This window comes from Acipenser ruthenus, chromosome 11 (genome assembly GCF_902713425.1).
Source record: "Acipenser ruthenus chromosome 11, fAciRut3.2 maternal haplotype, whole genome shotgun sequence".
In the NCBI taxonomy this organism is placed as follows: domain Eukaryota; kingdom Metazoa; phylum Chordata; class Actinopteri; order Acipenseriformes; family Acipenseridae; genus Acipenser; species Acipenser ruthenus.
In genome coordinates, this window is record NC_081199.1 from 39,743,370 (window position 1) to 39,759,711 (window position 16,342).

At 45.9% G+C, this 16,342-nt stretch overlaps 2 protein-coding genes across 2 annotated transcripts; one reads left to right on the top strand and one right to left on the bottom strand.

Moving 5' to 3' along the window:
• The first annotated feature begins 148 nt into the window (after positions 1 to 148).
• LOC117426473 (coenzyme Q-binding protein COQ10 homolog B, mitochondrial-like) lies at positions 149 to 6,410 on the top strand. Its single transcript, XM_034044060.3, has 5 exons — positions 149 to 318; positions 2,741 to 2,899; positions 3,351 to 3,543; positions 4,595 to 4,696; positions 5,172 to 6,410. The coding sequence occupies exons 1-5, from the start codon at positions 221 to 223 to the stop codon at positions 5,337 to 5,339; spliced, it is 720 nt and encodes a 239-aa protein (XP_033899951.1). The 5' UTR covers positions 149 to 220; the 3' UTR covers positions 5,340 to 6,410.
• A 1,765-nt stretch (positions 6,411 to 8,175) lies between these two features.
• LOC117426226 (60 kDa heat shock protein, mitochondrial) lies at positions 8,176 to 16,290 on the bottom strand. Its single transcript, XM_034043616.3, has 11 exons — positions 16,135 to 16,290; positions 14,174 to 14,349; positions 13,231 to 13,566; positions 12,775 to 12,870; positions 12,591 to 12,684; positions 12,076 to 12,244; positions 11,716 to 11,815; positions 11,333 to 11,578; positions 10,514 to 10,688; positions 10,155 to 10,333; positions 8,176 to 9,832 (listed from the first exon to the last, which is right to left on the bottom strand). Exons 2-11 carry the CDS (start codon positions 14,345 to 14,347, stop codon positions 9,671 to 9,673), a joined length of 1,731 nt encoding a protein of 576 aa, XP_033899507.1. The 5' UTR covers positions 14,348 to 14,349; positions 16,135 to 16,290; the 3' UTR covers positions 8,176 to 9,670.
• Between the last annotated feature and the right edge of the window lie 52 nt (positions 16,291 to 16,342).

The following is a 16,342-nucleotide window of genomic DNA, read 5'->3' on the forward strand; positions in this document are numbered from 1 at the left end:
GCCAAGCTTCTCGTCTCGTGACTCCCCACCGCAAACAAACAGGACAATGTGGACGCGTCACACCGCTGATGGGCGTCTCCTGCAGCCAGTGAAAGGCCGAAGGCGATCCCCTCTGACCAATCAAAAGCTTCAGTGTAGGAGGCTGCTCCTTTGAAGGGGCGGGCTGAGAGAAGAGAAAGTATCAGCTGCTTGGTGAAAGCTAGCATTTACTGCTGGGAAGATGGCGAGGAGTTTGCAAGGGCTGAGGAGAGCACTAGCCGAGTGTAGCGATTTACCGGCCACTGCCAACCGTGAGAGGAGCGCCAGGAATGCAGTTCGGTAGGGCGCTGGGGATAATACCAGCTTTATTTATTGAATGTGTGTTTTAATGCCACTGAATCTGTCTCCCCCGCACTGACCTTTCAAAGTTTAAGGTCAACTTAGAAAATACTTTTTTTTTTAAACGAAAAATAACAGAGACTGTTCAGACCCCATGTTATTGGAGACCACTTCAGTTTCAGTTGACCATTGTTTGGAATCAAGACGTGTTTATTTTACATTTGCCGGAAAAACCGTGCAGTTAATTACAACATTCTTTACCCGCAGGGATCTTAGACGAAGGGTGTTTGAGGCAATGAATGTATATGTGCAGTTGCATATTTTGATTATCTATAAAAAAAAAATGGAAAAAGTATTTTCTTAACGTTTGTGCGTTGTCGAGCTTCAACTGAAGGCTCAGTAAGGAAACCCGTGGGGTGGGGAAAGAAGATTGAGATTCGGCTACACAAGTGCAGACCGAGCTGATCTTTCCAACATGGGCTTGTATGAAAACGGGCTCCCTTTTTAACCCTGCACCTTGTAAAAGCCCTGTCTGGGGGCAGTGCACGCAAGAAGGCGTCGCGCACAGGGGGAACCCTTTGTATCAACACAGCCAGGCAGCTGCAGTGAGCAGACAGTCACAAGATGACTGGGGAACCTGCCAAAAAGCAGCAGCGAGTACACGGGCTGTGTACCTGCGCTGTATTGTAGGGATGAAAACGGTGAATTAGCCACCCGTTTTATTTAGCGGCTGTGAATGAATTGATTAATCGCCCCGGTACCCTCATGAGCCAGCTACCCTTAAACACGCTTTCACAAAGCTAATCTGTTCATCTTTGTTTTTGTGATGAACTATCTATTTGAGAAATGGTTGAATTTAATGTATTATATTTTTCAATCCTATATTCCTATGTTTAATATGCTGCACATGCATGTGTTCAGTTTTATTTTGTGAAGTCTACACAGTATTAAGTGTTAATGCACCGATTCACTGTTGATTTATATTGCCTGTCTGATATTCGATTAGCAATGTGGTTGCTGATTGCACCTCTACAGTGCAGTATAATCACTAAATCAGTGCTATTTCTACAGCCCACTCCCCATCTCTACTTATCCAGATTGTGGTGTGTACAGACTGGAAGAACACAGAAGCTCCTGCTGCAGCCTGTGAAGCATAGTTACCAAAATACCTTGAATTTGTTCTGGCCTGGTGCAGCTTACAGGGGTAGCAGCAACTAAGCCTGTCCCACACATCCATCAGCTTTCTTGGATAGCAGCTACAGCAGGATAGTTTTAAAGTAACAGTATCCAAGGCTTTGCCGTGCCCTGTGGGGCAGGTGTTCGGATCCCCTAAACGATCCATAAATAAAATGTAATTGTTCTGTTAATAAGTGTGTTTCTAGTTGTTTAAAGCCTTGGTTAGTACAGGCATCCTGTGTGAATTGCAACATGATTAGTCACCATGGGACCATCCTGTAGGAGCCCTCATTCCTGACTCGTGCTTTTACTCTTGGGAACAGAGCCTGCCCAAGGGCAAGCTTGTGATTTCTATTGAGCTGCTCCGCCTCCTGAGTGGAGGTGAGGGTTATAGAGCATGCTGTAATATTCCTGGGTTGGCTTGCAGGCCCTGGCATGACTCAGCATCCCTGCCAATTGCCTCAGCTGCTGTTAACCTGTTAGCTGAATTGGGCATCAGGTGGGGACAAAACATGCTGGTCATTTATTTACTCTTAAAAAGCCTGCTGACCCCCTTTTATTTATTTTTTTGGTTGATCTTCATCTGGTCCCTGAATCGTTTGTCATTCAACCTATAACGTTTGAGTATTTGTGTATTATTTAACAGCAATGACTATTTTGGTAGTTATGGATGCTATCTCTGTAGCATTCCCCATGTGCATCTCTAGGGGAAGGAGGCGCAGTCTGTTCCACAGCATGTCTGGTTATTCTTCCTCCTGTACTGTGAATGTAGGTCACAGTAATGCTGACACCTGGTGAAGGCAGCTCGTGTTGACGCAGTTTGTGGGCATGGTACAGTGTGTTCTATGCCATTGCCGTTCTGCATGTTGTTATGTAGGTCGTGATACCGTGCTATTTATAGTCTCTTCTGGGATGGGTATATGCACGTTACTTGCATGCTGTTCTGTATCTTCAATGCCAGAATTAACTGATTACTGTATTTATTACTGGGTCATGTGGATTGCACTCCTAATTGAAAGTGTGAAGGGTCTCTTAATGGTCACACATTTCTAAAGACATTTTATTTAGGAAGCTTTTTTTGCAGTTTGACATTCTGCATTGTTGAGTCTTTAATAGTTCTGGGTGATTTTATTTAAACCATCATAGTAATTATACAAACCACACACACACACACCCCCTTGAGAGAGGTAAAGAAGTCTCCTCCCCTCTGCCTGTTATCTATGTGTTGATTTCCTCCCTGATGCAGGCACCTGTCTTCGTGCGGTCTCTTGATGACCAGAGCCCCCATCCTGCTCCCCATGTCGCCATGCAACCCTGTCCTCATCACACCAGCCAGGAGCTTCCTGAACCTCGCTGCTCCGTTCATCAACAAGCGGAAGGAGTACTCTGAGAGGCGCATCATAGGGTACGGGCCTCTCGCTCTGCAGCGGCTCACAGCACCCTGCTGTAATGCATGGCCTTTGGGCCTTCAGAACATCCTGCAGCTATGGCCCAAACGTTTTGCCAACCTATAAAATAAAAAAATGTTGCTTTTTTATAAAGTTGAATCAAAGTTGCTTTGTTTTCCCATATACTTAATGAAAAACTGACAACTTGAAATGTGTGACATTTTCGAAATCTAACATGATGTACTGAACTACTATTATGGCTTCCGGTAGACTTTCTTTGACATCATTTTGTAGTTTCTTTTGATTACACGATGATAGATAAAAGATAATGCAAAACCTTTGGTCATCGCTTGGCTGACACCAGGAAGTTTAACTCCTTGAAATTGCGGTTTTTCCTGTATTGATTCTCAGTCTCCACCCTGCTGAGGGGCTTGATTCCCAGGTGCTGACAGCATGCTGTCTCTGCAGGTACTCCATGCTGGAGATGTATGATGTGGTGGCGGGAGTGGAAGACTACAAACACTTTGTGCCGTGGTGTAAGAAGTCCCAGGTGGTGTTGCGCCGGTCGGGGTACTGCAAGGCACACCTGGAAGTGGGGTTCTCCCCCGTGATGGAGAAGTACACCTCCCTCGTCACCTTGGTGCGCCCGCACCTGGTCAAGGTAGGGAGTGCGCTGGTCCAGACTCTCCTGCTCCTCTCTGTTGTTTTTGTCTTGTGGCAGGGAGGCATGTACTCTGACACAGATCACTATTCCAACTAGGCCTGTAATAGTCCTTTTAAACAGAATGTTATTTGGGGTCCCCGAGTGGCTCATCCAGTTAAAGCGCTGCCTCTGGGAGCGCAGGATGAGTCACACAGCTTGGACGGTGCCAGTTCGCGTCCAGGCTGTGCAAAGAAGCCGACCCTTGCTGGGGACCCCGAAGGGGGTGTCACATTGGCTCTGATGCTCCCAGGGTGGGGGATGGGAAAGCGTTGGGGATTCCTTCTCCTCATCGCACAACAGCGAACCCTACTGGCCAGACACGGAGCACATTCAGAGTGGATAAGAGGCAGGGCTGGTCTCTGTTTTCCGGGATTGATAGCCCGCCCACCTCTGCTCTGGATTGCTCGGTGTAAAAGTGATTCTGGCTTTAGGCTTGTGAGATCGCAGGACTCTCACACACCCTCCGAACGTCTGTGCTGTGTGGGGACTCGCTGCAGTGAGGAGAAAAAACATAATTGGACATTCCAAATGGGGGGGGGGGGGGGGGAGTAAATAAAAATAAATAAAAAAATAAAATAAAAATAGAATATTATTTAACCATTTCATTGTTTTATTTATTTATCATTTTATAATCATTTGTTAACTTTGAAATAAATACAAAAGTAAAATAGTGGAAATGTATATGACAGTTTAAAAAGTAAACTTAGATTTTGTAGACCATTTTCCAGTATTTAAGTGGATAAATATGACTGTGTGTGGGAGAGAATTTCACACTCTCTAAAGTGGTATGGAGATACACTAGCTGTAAAAAGCATTCTGGTATTTTGAAGTTTATTTATTAAACTAAAAAACTATAAGCTAGTTTCACAGACCCCTATTGGCTTTAAACTTGGACTAGCTTACCTAATTGAGCAGTCCAGGATCAGTACTGAAATCAAACTCCATGAAGCCAGCTGTAAAACTCCAGCCATCCCAGCAGTGACGGTTGTGTTTCCTTTCTCCTCCGCAGGCTTCCTGCACAGACGGGAAGCTGTTCAATCACCTGGAGACGGTGTGGAGATTCAGCCCAGGGATCCCGGGGTACCCCAGAACCTGCACACTGGACTTCTCTGTGAGTACAGCACACTCCACATGAAACCCTGCTCCTGTGCACTCTACTGTATAAGCTTCACATCCAGGGATGGAGCACAGCTGCTGTACACCAGATCACGGGGCTCGGTCCTATAGTGTAGAATCGATAAACTTCCAAGTAGTCACTGCTGAGGATTTTAAAAAAAGTCCACTTCAGCTTTGAACATATGACAATTGTAAAGTTAAAACAAAACCAAAACACTTGTTTAAGAGCCAAGTAAATGTTTTGTTTTTGTACTATATAAGAAGTTGTGTGTAAGGGGGGCTTCTCACTATAACAGAAATCACTTTGCACAGTTGGAGCAGACGGAACATGTGCCCGAACTTGCACCAGATGTTATGTTGTACAATAAGAGACACGGACATGTGGCACAGGCATGACGTACTGACTTGTAATAATCCACCCAGGGCTCCTCTCACAGTCTGCTGCTTGTCTTGTCTCCGGCTCACCTCAGATCTCGTTCGAGTTCCGCTCGCTGCTGCACTCCCAGCTGGCGACGGTGTTCTTCGATGAGGTGGTGAAGCAGATGGTGGCGGCCTTCGAGAGGCGCGCAGGGAAGGTCTACGGGCCGGAGACGAGGATCCCACAGGAGTTCATGTTTCACGAAGTGCACCACACGTAACGAGGGAGGAGGACAAAGAGGGGGAGGGTGGATGGAATGGATATGGGGGGGGGGCAGAGGTGGCCCTCATCGGGGGTGGGGGGGTGGAACCACAGCTACCTATTGACAACACTCAAACTAAACTGCTGACCGGCTCTTGTAATTACCCACTGCCCGTCCTAATCCACAATGGAAGAGGATCGACGGAGGCAGATTCCTGTTTCTTCTTCATGGCCCTACCAGCTCTTGCCAGGGCAATATAAAAATATTGAACACCTCAAGATAGTGTGTGGTTTAGTAGGTTCGCCCAGTATAAAAGCCAGGGTCTCCAGTATCTAGTCTGTGATTAGTGGGGCACGCTGCCTCACACAGTTAAGTCAATGGCTGGGTGTGGGATTTTAATCCAGCATCTCCAGTCTAGCAGTCCCCACCTGGTCCAGGAGTCGATGAACCAGTGATTGAGCGGTGGGGTCTGAACTCTGTTAGAGGTCTGGGAAGGAGTGTGATCAAAGGGAACTCCACTGTTTGGATCTGTGAAGAATCCTCAAGGGCAGAAAAGCTGATCAAAAAACACACGCACACACACACATATATATATGTGTGTGTTTGTTTGTTTGGGAGTGGGGGGGGGGGGGGGGGACTGTTTTTACCTTTTTTATGTATTATATGCCACTGTATAGAGAAAAATACATATTTTTCTTGAAATATATGTAAAATAATTTAGATGTACATAAAATATATATATATATTTTAGTAGATAAGTTCAAGTGCAATATCTAAAGTTTTCTTTCTGATGTGTGTGTAAAGTTATGTTTGACAGAGGCTGAAGTGGTTATATAAATATTTATTGGAAATGATTTGTGATTCACTGTTGTATTGGCAGAGGTGATTTGACACTCGTTTGTGCACCTGATAAAGTTAAATTAAAACACAATCTTCATTACTGCATTGGTTGGACGAGTTCTCGCACTCGTTACTCAAAACAACAATGAATGGAAAAGAATGGGGTCTATTCACTTTATCTTAATACTGTCTGTTTAAATAGGACCACACACATTTTTCAGTCCCTTGCTTTATCCTGTGTTTATCAAATTTCCCTGTATTAATTCAGCAACTGTTGTCAGTAAGAAACTCTGAGATTGCAGATCACAACAAAAATAAATCATGTGATTGTCTCTTGCAGTACTGTTCCGTAACACTAAGCCCCTTTTACGCTGGCGTGCTCTACCTGGGTCAGGACCCGGTGTCATGTGGGTTGGCTACATGATTTCACACTGCTTTTAAAGAAGCAGGGTTTACCTGGGTGACAGATGCAAGTACACAATACGAGTATCAATGCCCTGGAAGCAGCTTGTTACCGACGCTTCCATCCGAGCTTCTCTGGATTGAACCGTCGGCTCAACTGTTGATTAGAGCAAACGTTTCTTCATCCCTGCTGCAATCTGGCTCGTGGTGTGTCTCAAGCAACAAAGATATGACTAAACAGTATAAACAGAAACGTTCCTTGTGGAAGTGAAACCTTCACGCAGGCGTGGCTGTTTGTTATGCATTTTGTCTCGCTCAACTGGTGTCCTGAGGTGGGTTGCTGGGACCCGGGTACGACCCAGGTACGTGGTTTCACACTATGCGGGATTGTGACTCGGGCAGCCAGAACCGGGTCTAGACCCAGGTAGAAGTGCCAGTGTGAAAGGGGCTTAAGAACCTTCGCACTAAACTTTCTCTGTTGCTAAATCTAATAGCGTTGGTTCAGACGTGTGTTTTGGAATGGAAAAGCAGCGTACACACGTGTGGTAAATACAGACCCTGCTACCTTGGGAGGCTAATAAAGACCTTGTCCCGTGAGGTCTGTCTGCGTGTGGAATGATCAGCTCAACCTAGCAGTATTTCACAGGCACTGGAATGATGGATTTTGTATTACCTACCAGGTGGCAAGTGCCTTAGGTGAGTTTTGTGGCAACAGACTGACAGCGTGAGAAAGCCTCACATTGGTTTTGTCCAACTTCAGCCTGAGCCAACTGCTGCAACTCTGCCATCTGGGATTGATGCATTCTCTATTTAAAATCACTAACATGTATTTCTTTATTATCCTCCTTTTCAATATTAAGTCTGTAAATACATTTGTAAATGCAAGTCTCTCCCCTAAGGCTACTTAATCCCCTCAATGCTGAGCTAATTTGTCTGACCATTTCAAGGTTTGAATGCTGATATTACTGTCTCCTTGTGATAGTTGCTTTTTACAAATAGGTGAAACCTGCTGGCAATGCCCCTTTCAAAACAGGGGTCACTATTTGATTAGTGCAGGTGAGTTAAGCAAGGGGGACAGCCCTATGTTTGAGGAGTGAAGCAGTACGACTCCTATACACTAGATAGGAACTTCTTCCATGGCCCTTATTTGGGGGGCAAACCTACTAAAAACTATCCATTGCGCTCCTGTCCTGGACAAGATCCCTCCTTGATCATCCAAGATGTTTACTGACAGTTGTGTAATAATCAATAGACTTTTTAAAATGAGCCCTGAAGTCATTAAACCTCATTTGTGAAATATACCACACCAATCTTTTTCCTCTCATTCACCAGCTGCACAGTAAACCCGACATAGAAGAGTGAGGATGTGGACCGCTAGATCTAGAAATACAAGTTTCGGATTATGAGCAAAACCATTCTTAAACTCAACCCTGGGAGCGAGTGCCCCTTTGTGGGCTCTGCATGAATAACATTCACTGCAAAACAGTAGCAATTGTAATACATCCAAAACAAAACTAGTTACAAACTTCATGAAAGACATAGATATAAATATACCTAGACTGAAAACAAACAATGGAAAAGCAGTTTTAAAATGACAAAAACAACAAATCACTTAACATTTGAAGAATATCCGATTTTATTAAACAAAAAAGTATTTAATTAAATGGCTAAATTGTACAAAATGTTTAATAAGCATAGGGATGCCTTGTACAGAAAAGAGTTTCTTAAATAAAAACGAAATAATTCTGCATCATTAAATGCTTTGAAAAGCAAACTCTGTTTTGACCCAACAAATGATTGAGATGTTTAAGATGATGCAGGAATTGCAGACAGACCCCAGTCCAGGGCAGACTGCCCACCTACTCCCAGTTCATGCTCCAATCTGGAACCCACCTTCCCAATAGCCCCTCCCTCTCACTCACCCATAGTGCACCAAGGTGTTATCACCAGAAATGATGGAAGAGAAAGAGACTCTCAGAACTGGAGAAGACTGCGGGGGGATGGCCTGACCAGAAATGCATTCTCAAATTCCAATGGGATCTTGGTCTGTGCCATCTCAGGAATGCAAAATGGCTTCTACAGTACAAACAGGCGATAGAGAAGGAAGAGATCCGACAAGCATCCCTATCGCATTCCACTGTGGCTCAAACTAACACAGAGAGACAAGATAATCTCACGCGTCCTTCTCAGTGACACTATGCTAATATGCGGTAACTCACATCTTTGTATAGAAACCCAGATTAGAATGGCTGAGCTCTCACATGAATCGCATTTTCTATAATTCTGTGTTTCTCTTCAGGAGGAATGTGGCAATGTGCCCCACCCGTGTGTGTTATATGTTGCGTGTGGTGTGTTAATGTTGGTGTATAGGTATTGGTGCACGGGATATAAATGGGTCTGTGTAGCACGAGTGATTTAAAATATGTAGTTGTATTTAGGCACAGGGATTGAACTTCACGTTAAAGTATGTAATAATAAAAATACGTGCTGGGATTTAAGTGAATAATTAATTGGTCATTGAATCCCAGCACAATTGTATATATAGATGCACAAAGCACTCACTCGGGGTTGTGTGTTCAGGTCGAAAGAACGGGAGAGACATCCTTGGGCGAAATGATAGTGCAATCCCTGTGCCTAAATACAACTACATATTTTAAATCACTCGTGCTACACAGATCCATTTATATCCCGTGCACCAATACCTATACACCAACATTAACACACCACACGCAACATATAACACACACGGGCGGGGCACATTGCCACAAGGAAGAATACAATTAATATTTATTTTGCACACCCAAGTACCCAAAAAAAGTCTATCATGAGAAAATGGCAATTACTTCAAATAGAAAATAAATGGCAAAGCTGGGAGAGCAGGGGGACAGAGACCGGGATACACAGAGCTAGAAGTAGACAGATGGGTTGTGTTGAGAACAGCTTCAGTCCCGAGAAGCAATGAATGTCTTTGAGTGTCCCTCCCGCTGCTCTCTCCAACACGTGGCAGACGGATCCCTCTCCCCACCCCCACTGCAAGGAGTGGGGATAGAGAGAGGGCAGTCTTGGCAAAGGCTGTGAAGGGATAGAGTGTGAGACGGTTAGGAGGGCTAGAACATGCCTCCGCCCATCCCGCCCATCCCACCCATCCCGCCCATGCCTCCCCCCATGGGAGCATCCTTCTCCTCCTTGGGCAGCTCTGTCACCACGGCTTCAGCTGTGGAGAGCAGAGACGCCACGCCTGCCGCATCCATCAGTGCGGTCCGGACAACCTGCAAACGAGAGGAGACACGGTTAGGGGTTCCAAAAATTAAGTCATAACTTTTACAAAACTTGGAAAAAAAAAAAAAAGACAATATTTTTATTTAGGTAATTGTTCTTGTGCACAATTTTGTTATTTGCTCTTTAAAAAAGTTCCAGGAGATTTACTAGCAATTATGTACCCAGCACAGAAAAGGTACCAAGCTTTGAAAATAACCTATTTTCATGGTTGTACTAAGCTAGCTAGAAGTGTCACATACTGAACCTGTTATTTCTCTATTTCTGATAAGATAGTGTTTCTCAGAATGCCTGGGACTTGGACGAGTGCCTGACCTTGGTGGGGTCGATGATGCCCTTCTCGACCATGTTGACGTAGGTGCAAAGCAGCGCGTCGTAGCCGATCTCATCCGAGCTCTGCAGGATCTTCTCCACCACCAGAGAGCCCTCCACTCCCGCGTTCTTCGCTATCGTCATGGCAGGGATACGCAGGGCATTACGGATAATTTCAATACCTGAGAGAGAATAATTTATATATTATATATTTATATATTATATATATATATATATATATATAAAAATTGGCAGCAGTGAAGCAAGTTATCTGCTGAAGCAGCAGCAGGGTCAGGCCTGGGCAGCACATCCTCTTGGTTTGCGTTGTGCTCGGGTGTTCAGGAAGCTAAGCCGGTACGTACCCACTTTCTGGTCTTCGTTGGCTGGTTTGATGGTGTCCAGCACAGGGATGCACCTCAGCAGAGCACAGCCTCCTCCTTGTACGATGCCCTCCTCCACCGCGGCACGCGTGGCATTCAGAGCGTCCGTCACGCGGTCCTTCTTCTCGTTCACCTCCACGTCACTCGTGCCACCAATCTGAGAGACAGAGAGGCTGTCAGGACTAGAGCTGCACAAACCCATTATTCTGATAAATTCTGCTGGTGCTCATTTACTACTCCAAGTGAAACAAGTGAACAAACAGCTGCTTGGATCACAGGAGTCCAAGCAAAGCAGCAATCCCCACCAACCCAAGCGGCCGTTTCTTCACTTTGTGCAGCTCAAGTCAGGACACCCTCTACAATGTACTATGCCTCAAACACATCCCAAATCAAAAGGACCATACAAGCTGCAGTGCATGCTGTAGTATTACACAGCCAACTACTTCCAGCACTGCTACAACAGTTTAATATTAAAAAAAATAATAAATAAAAAAATAATAATAAGTGAAAAGAAAAGGTCAATGCCATTTACAATGCTAAAAATATTTTACACATCATCATGAACAGGTATAATGAGAGCATTACCTGGATGGGGGTGTAATTATTCAATTTAAACAACTAAGAATGAGGTTGTATCTGAAAGCCACTGTACAGTTCAGAGCCACACTTTGCTCTGACACACCTGAGCTTATAAAAAGGTAGAAGCTTTACGATGGATGTATCGTTTCTGTGGGTAAGAGGGCAGTTCGGATCTCACGACTCGACTGTCCACATCCTGCCTCCCCTCCCGCCTCGACCCACCTTGAGCACAGCAACTCCGTCAGACAGCTTGGCCAGCCTCTCGTTGAGCTTCTCCTTCTCATAGTCACTGGTGGTGACTTCCAGCTCCTCCACGATCTGCTGAATGCGCTTCTCCACGTCCTCCTTGTCTCCCTTGCCTTTGAGCAGCATGGTATCATCCTTGGTGATGATGACCTCCCCTATCTTCCCGAAGTCGTGAGGCTGAATATCCTCCAGAGTGAGGCCGGACACGTCATCCCCAAACACCTGAGGGGGAGAAAGAGGGTCATGGATATCAAAAAATTGTGCCCGAGCCCAGATGGAGTGGTGTTTGTAAAAGCTGCCGTGCACTGCCCAGCTCCTGATCTGCAATGGAGGCTCTGAAGGGTATGAACAATACTCACAGCGCCCCCGGTGGCGACGGCCATGTCTCGCAGCTGGTTCTTCCTGTTGTCTCCAAAGCCTGGAGCCTTGACTGCCACAACCTGCAGCCCCACCTTCAACCTGAGGAGGGGAGGCCAGTCAGTGAAACAGATTTCCAATTACACTGAAACAGGTACACGTCCCTAATGTCTCTGTACCCCCGTTTATTAGAATGGCCTGAAACAGATTGAAGTAGTCAAGCAGACAAACGGTTTAGCTGCGGTCTTCTTCAGTGGACTAAATTAGACAGGACTTTCAACTCAAATTCGGGACTAGGAGCTATCTTAATGCTAGCTGCTGCTGTGTGGAGTGAGACAGAGGACAGAGACATGGAGACCTACCTGTTGAGCACGAGCGTGCTGAGGGCCTCCCCGTCCACATCCTCGGCCACGATGACCAGGGGCTTGCGGTTCTGGTTTGCGATTTCCAGAGCAGGAACAATGGACTGGACACTGGAGATCTTCTTCTCACTCAGGAGCAGATAAGCGTCCTGGAACTCACACTTCTGACCTGGAGAGAGAGAGAGAGAGACACACACACACATTATTGCAACGCTGTTGATGCTGAATCACTGGGATCCTTTAAGACGCGACTTGACAAAGTTTTGAGACCAATCAGCTACTAGGAACTGGATGAGCACCAATGGACTGAATGGCCATTGTGTGTTTATTATAATCCCATTCAAACCATGCAACACCTTAATTTGGGAGTACAGTATTACAACAAGTGATGGTTAGCCAATCTGAGCTTCCACAAAAATTCAGGTTATTTAAAAAAGAAATAATTTCAAGCCCCATCCCTCCTTGGCCCCTCCACACACGCACACAGAAGCAGGCAGGGTCCCTGCTGGTCTCACCTTTAGCAGTGTTGATGAAGTAGGGAGAGATGTAACCCCGGTCGAATTTCATGCCTTCAATGATCTCCAGCTCATCATGCAGAGTTTTACCATCCTGAACAAAAATAACACATGACAAGAATCATTATTAATAATGGAAGAGGATCCGGTAAGAGGACTTTCTCATTCTGCACATTTCTCTTACCTTGACTGTGATGACGCCTTTGCGCCCCACTCTCTTCATGGCGTCCGAGATGAGGTTGCCAATCTCCTGATCACCATTGGCAGAGATTGTGGCCACCTGGAACAGAGAGAGAAGTGAATATGGGATCCGAGGGGGAAACTGAAGGGCCAGAGCAGAAGGACACAGATGCTGCAGGTCAGGGACGGTCTGCTCTGCATACCAGGGTTAACGAGATTACCTGCATTCAGACCTTGAGGTTTAATTAGTTCAATTCAGCAATTAAAAACTTGGTTGGAAGTTGCTGTAGGAAGAAGAAAAAGATAAGGGGAAGATGGAAAGAAAGAAGGAGACATAAGGAGAGACTGGAGGGGGTGAAGGGGGCGAGGGGGAAGAAGGGAAGTCGAGGGGAAGTGAAGTGAAGGGGGCGAGGGGAAGTGAAGTGAAGGGGAGTAGAGAGGAAGTGAAAGCTCCTCTTACCTGCGAGATCTCCTCAGGGGTGGTGACTGGCTTGGACAGCCTCTTCAGCTCGTTGATGACGACCTCCACAGCCAGCATGACACCCTTGCGGATCTCCACAGGGTTGGCCCCCTTGCTGATCTTCTCAAAGCCCTCCTTGGCGATCGCTCTGGCCAGCACAGTGGCGGTGGTGGTGCCATCACCCGCCTCCTCGTTGGTGTTGTTGGCCACGTCCTGGACCAGCTTGGCGCCGATGTTCTGGTACTTGTCCTTCAGGTCGATGGCCTTGGCCACTGTCACGCCATCCTTGGTCACCTTGGGGCTGCCCCAGCTCTGCTCAATGATCACCGTGCGGCCCTGCCATGGGAGGAGAGGGGAGGCTCATTAAGTGGTCTTGGTAACAATGGAAGTGGCTTTTCTTTAGGTTACCTCCTAACCTCATATTTAGTGCTTCAGGGTTACAAGTAAAACAATGTCAAATATTACTTCCTGTCCCCAAACTAGTTGTTTTAATCCTGCGTCTGACTATTCTTTTTGGCCAATAGGCCAATGTGTATCATTCCCTATAGACTTAACTGGGAACTTCAACACCAGGGTTAATACTGAACTTGTTTCACTGGATTTACTTGTGTTGCAGAGCAATCTATAAAGCAGTCCATGTTTTCTCCAGTGCTCTCACATTTCAATACGTTAGCTAACTCCACCACCATGTATACATCCTATGCATATCTTTAGGTTTCTGATAAGGATTCTAGTTTCCAGCTTGATTTTTAAATTTAAAAACTATGAAAAAGGTAAACATGAAAGTATCACAGGGAGTCCAAACAAACCAAGCTTAAAATAAAATAACCCAAGTCAAGCGTTTCAGCTAGTGGCTTCTTCAGTGTGACCTTAGGATTCCAAATGGCTAGTCTTGTTTTTCTCTCTTATCCCTGTTCAGGGTCACTGTCCCCCACCGCAGTACCTTGGGTCCCATGGTAACAGCCACGGCGTCGGCCAGCAGGTCCACGCCCTGCAGCATCAGCGCCCTGGCTTCACTGCCGAACTTCACGTCCTTGGCGTAGCCGCGGGTGAGGTGGGGGGCGAGGGCACGGGAGACCGGCCGCACCTGTCGCAGTACACTGGGCAAGCGGAGCATTCCTGCAATCAGACAGCACACTGCGTTAGCCTGTCAGCGGCATCCCTGCTGCTCCGTCAGCCACACGGGTCTCAGAGGTACAGCGTGTTACAGCGCACATGCATTTTCATTTTAAAACCAGGTGTCTCTTACTACATTAGGATCGCTTGAAGAACACTGAACTTTGTTCTCTGTTCCAGTTCAATGATTGGAAGACCAGAGCTTGCTGAATATCTCCTCTAGTTGTGTGATGCAACTGTCTGACATGTGGAATGTCATGAAGGATGCAAAAACAAAGTCCTTGAGATAGAAACATTTGCAAGAAATTCAGACTCCAGAGTCCGGCTCCAGGCTGCAGTAAGGGGCAGTTCATTGTTCCTGACTGTTAGGTGTTTGGGTTCTCATTTTAGTAAATCTGATTCAACACCAAGAAGCAGCACTTGCAAATGCATCGCGAAACGGCGCCATCAGTTACACAAGGTCTGCCTGCTACATACAGGCTGCTTCTATCAACAAGGATCAAAAGGGCAAGGTCGCAGCCCCAAACCCAAGTTGTAATGTTGACACATACTGAATGCACGCTGAACCCCCATTCTCCATTTGACTGATAACAAAGGCGGGCGGGGCTGCAGTTCGCTTCATTAAAATATTACCGTGAAAGAACTAGCGGTAAATGTCTCTGACATTTAAAAAGCAGCTGGCGCCGGAGGGGTTAATCCAGAACGACCACGACGACGCACAATCCGCATAGGCAGGAGGAGTCCCGTGTATTTAAGCGTTTAAAACATCAATTGGAACACTAATAAAATAGCGAAAATATAGTTCCATATAGGCAATTGATGTATCACTTGTGCACGCTGGTGGAGAGACCAATTTATAATGGTGGGGGGATGTGTTAACCTTGACGCGTCTGAGATATGCTGTGGCTACATATATCATTATCATCCCCATGTGTGTGTGCGTGAGGCAGAGAAGCTCGGGTTGTATAACTCACATTTTAACGCATAGAAGTATTTGTTTCGGCTTATTCAACAGTAAAAGGCTGCGAGTGCATTAAAAACTTCAATATTAAATCCGAGGAGTGCATTACAGCAGTGTCGTGTACGTGTGTGAGGGCAGTGCCGGCCCCACGTGTGCCTGTCGAGCAGGGTCACGCATCACAAGGTCAAATTCGCAGCTCCGCAACTTGCGTAAAGCCGGAGCGTACGGAAACCACCAGAAGCATTTTGTAATTCATGTTATATACCTACATACAAACACACTGGGGCCCAGCCAGTAAACACATATCATTAAACCATTGTATGCGCAAACCCCTAGCAGTGTGCACGTGCTGTGCGCATGAATGAACTGCACAATATCTTCGCTAGCCGCTTCCCCTAAACCATGCGAAGGTAGACCTTTTTAAAAGAGCGATTGAAGCCGATACAATAGGTGCGTTCGCCGAGATCATTCTGCGCAGATTCTGTGCAGAATCTGACCAATTTAGCCAATGATCTTCTAAGAATGACCTCCGTGAACGCATTGGCTACATTGGTCGGATTCTGCACAGAGTGATCTCCGTGAACGCTGTATTGCAAACATGATGCTTATGATGCCACACGATTCTGCGTGTTCATGGTTTAGAACCAGCTTAGTAAAAAAAAAAATGTGTATTTTGGGTAGTTTTAACAATGGAAGTGTGTCGTATGGTATCTGTCTAATTTTACAAGGGCTTGCACAGATGCGTGACTTTGATAGATTACAAAGTGACACGGTTAAAATCATTGCAAATGATGATAATAATAATAATAATAAGCAGTAGTACTCACTGTTTGTTAAGTAGTGTCAGTCGTGGAGAGAGCCCTGAAGTCGCTGCTGTTCCTACACAGTCAGGATAGTACTGAGAGGAGACTAGACAAGACCGGTGAATGAAACAGCACTGCTCCGGACACACTGTAACTACGCACATGTGCATCTCCATCCGGGTAACACACCGACCCGGCCCCGCAACATGCATCAATTATACAACACCCCCCC

Excerpts from the sequence above, each read along its gene's own strand:
- LOC117426473 (XM_034044060.3), top strand. The coding sequence starts at position 221 with ATGGCGAGGAGTTTGCAAGGGCTGAGGAGAGCACTAGCCGAGTGTAGC. Across the intron at positions 319-2,740 it reads AGCGCCAGGAATGCAGTTCG|GCACCTGTCTTCGTGCGGTC; the intron begins GTAGGGCGCTGG and ends TCCCTGATGCAG. Across the intron at positions 3,544-4,594 it reads TGCGCCCGCACCTGGTCAAG|GCTTCCTGCACAGACGGGAA; the intron begins GTAGGGAGTGCG and ends TCTCCTCCGCAG.
- LOC117426226 (XM_034043616.3), bottom strand. The coding sequence starts at position 14,347 with ATGCTCCGCTTGCCCAGTGTACTGCGACAGGTGCGGCCGGTCTCCCGT. Across the intron at positions 12,871-13,230 it reads CCCCTGAGGAGATCTCGCAG|GTGGCCACAATCTCTGCCAA; the intron begins GTAAGAGGAGCT and ends TCTCTGTTCCAG. Across the intron at positions 11,816-12,075 it reads AGCACGCTCGTGCTCAACAG|GTTGAAGGTGGGGCTGCAGG; the intron begins GTAGGTCTCCAT and ends TCCCCTCCTCAG.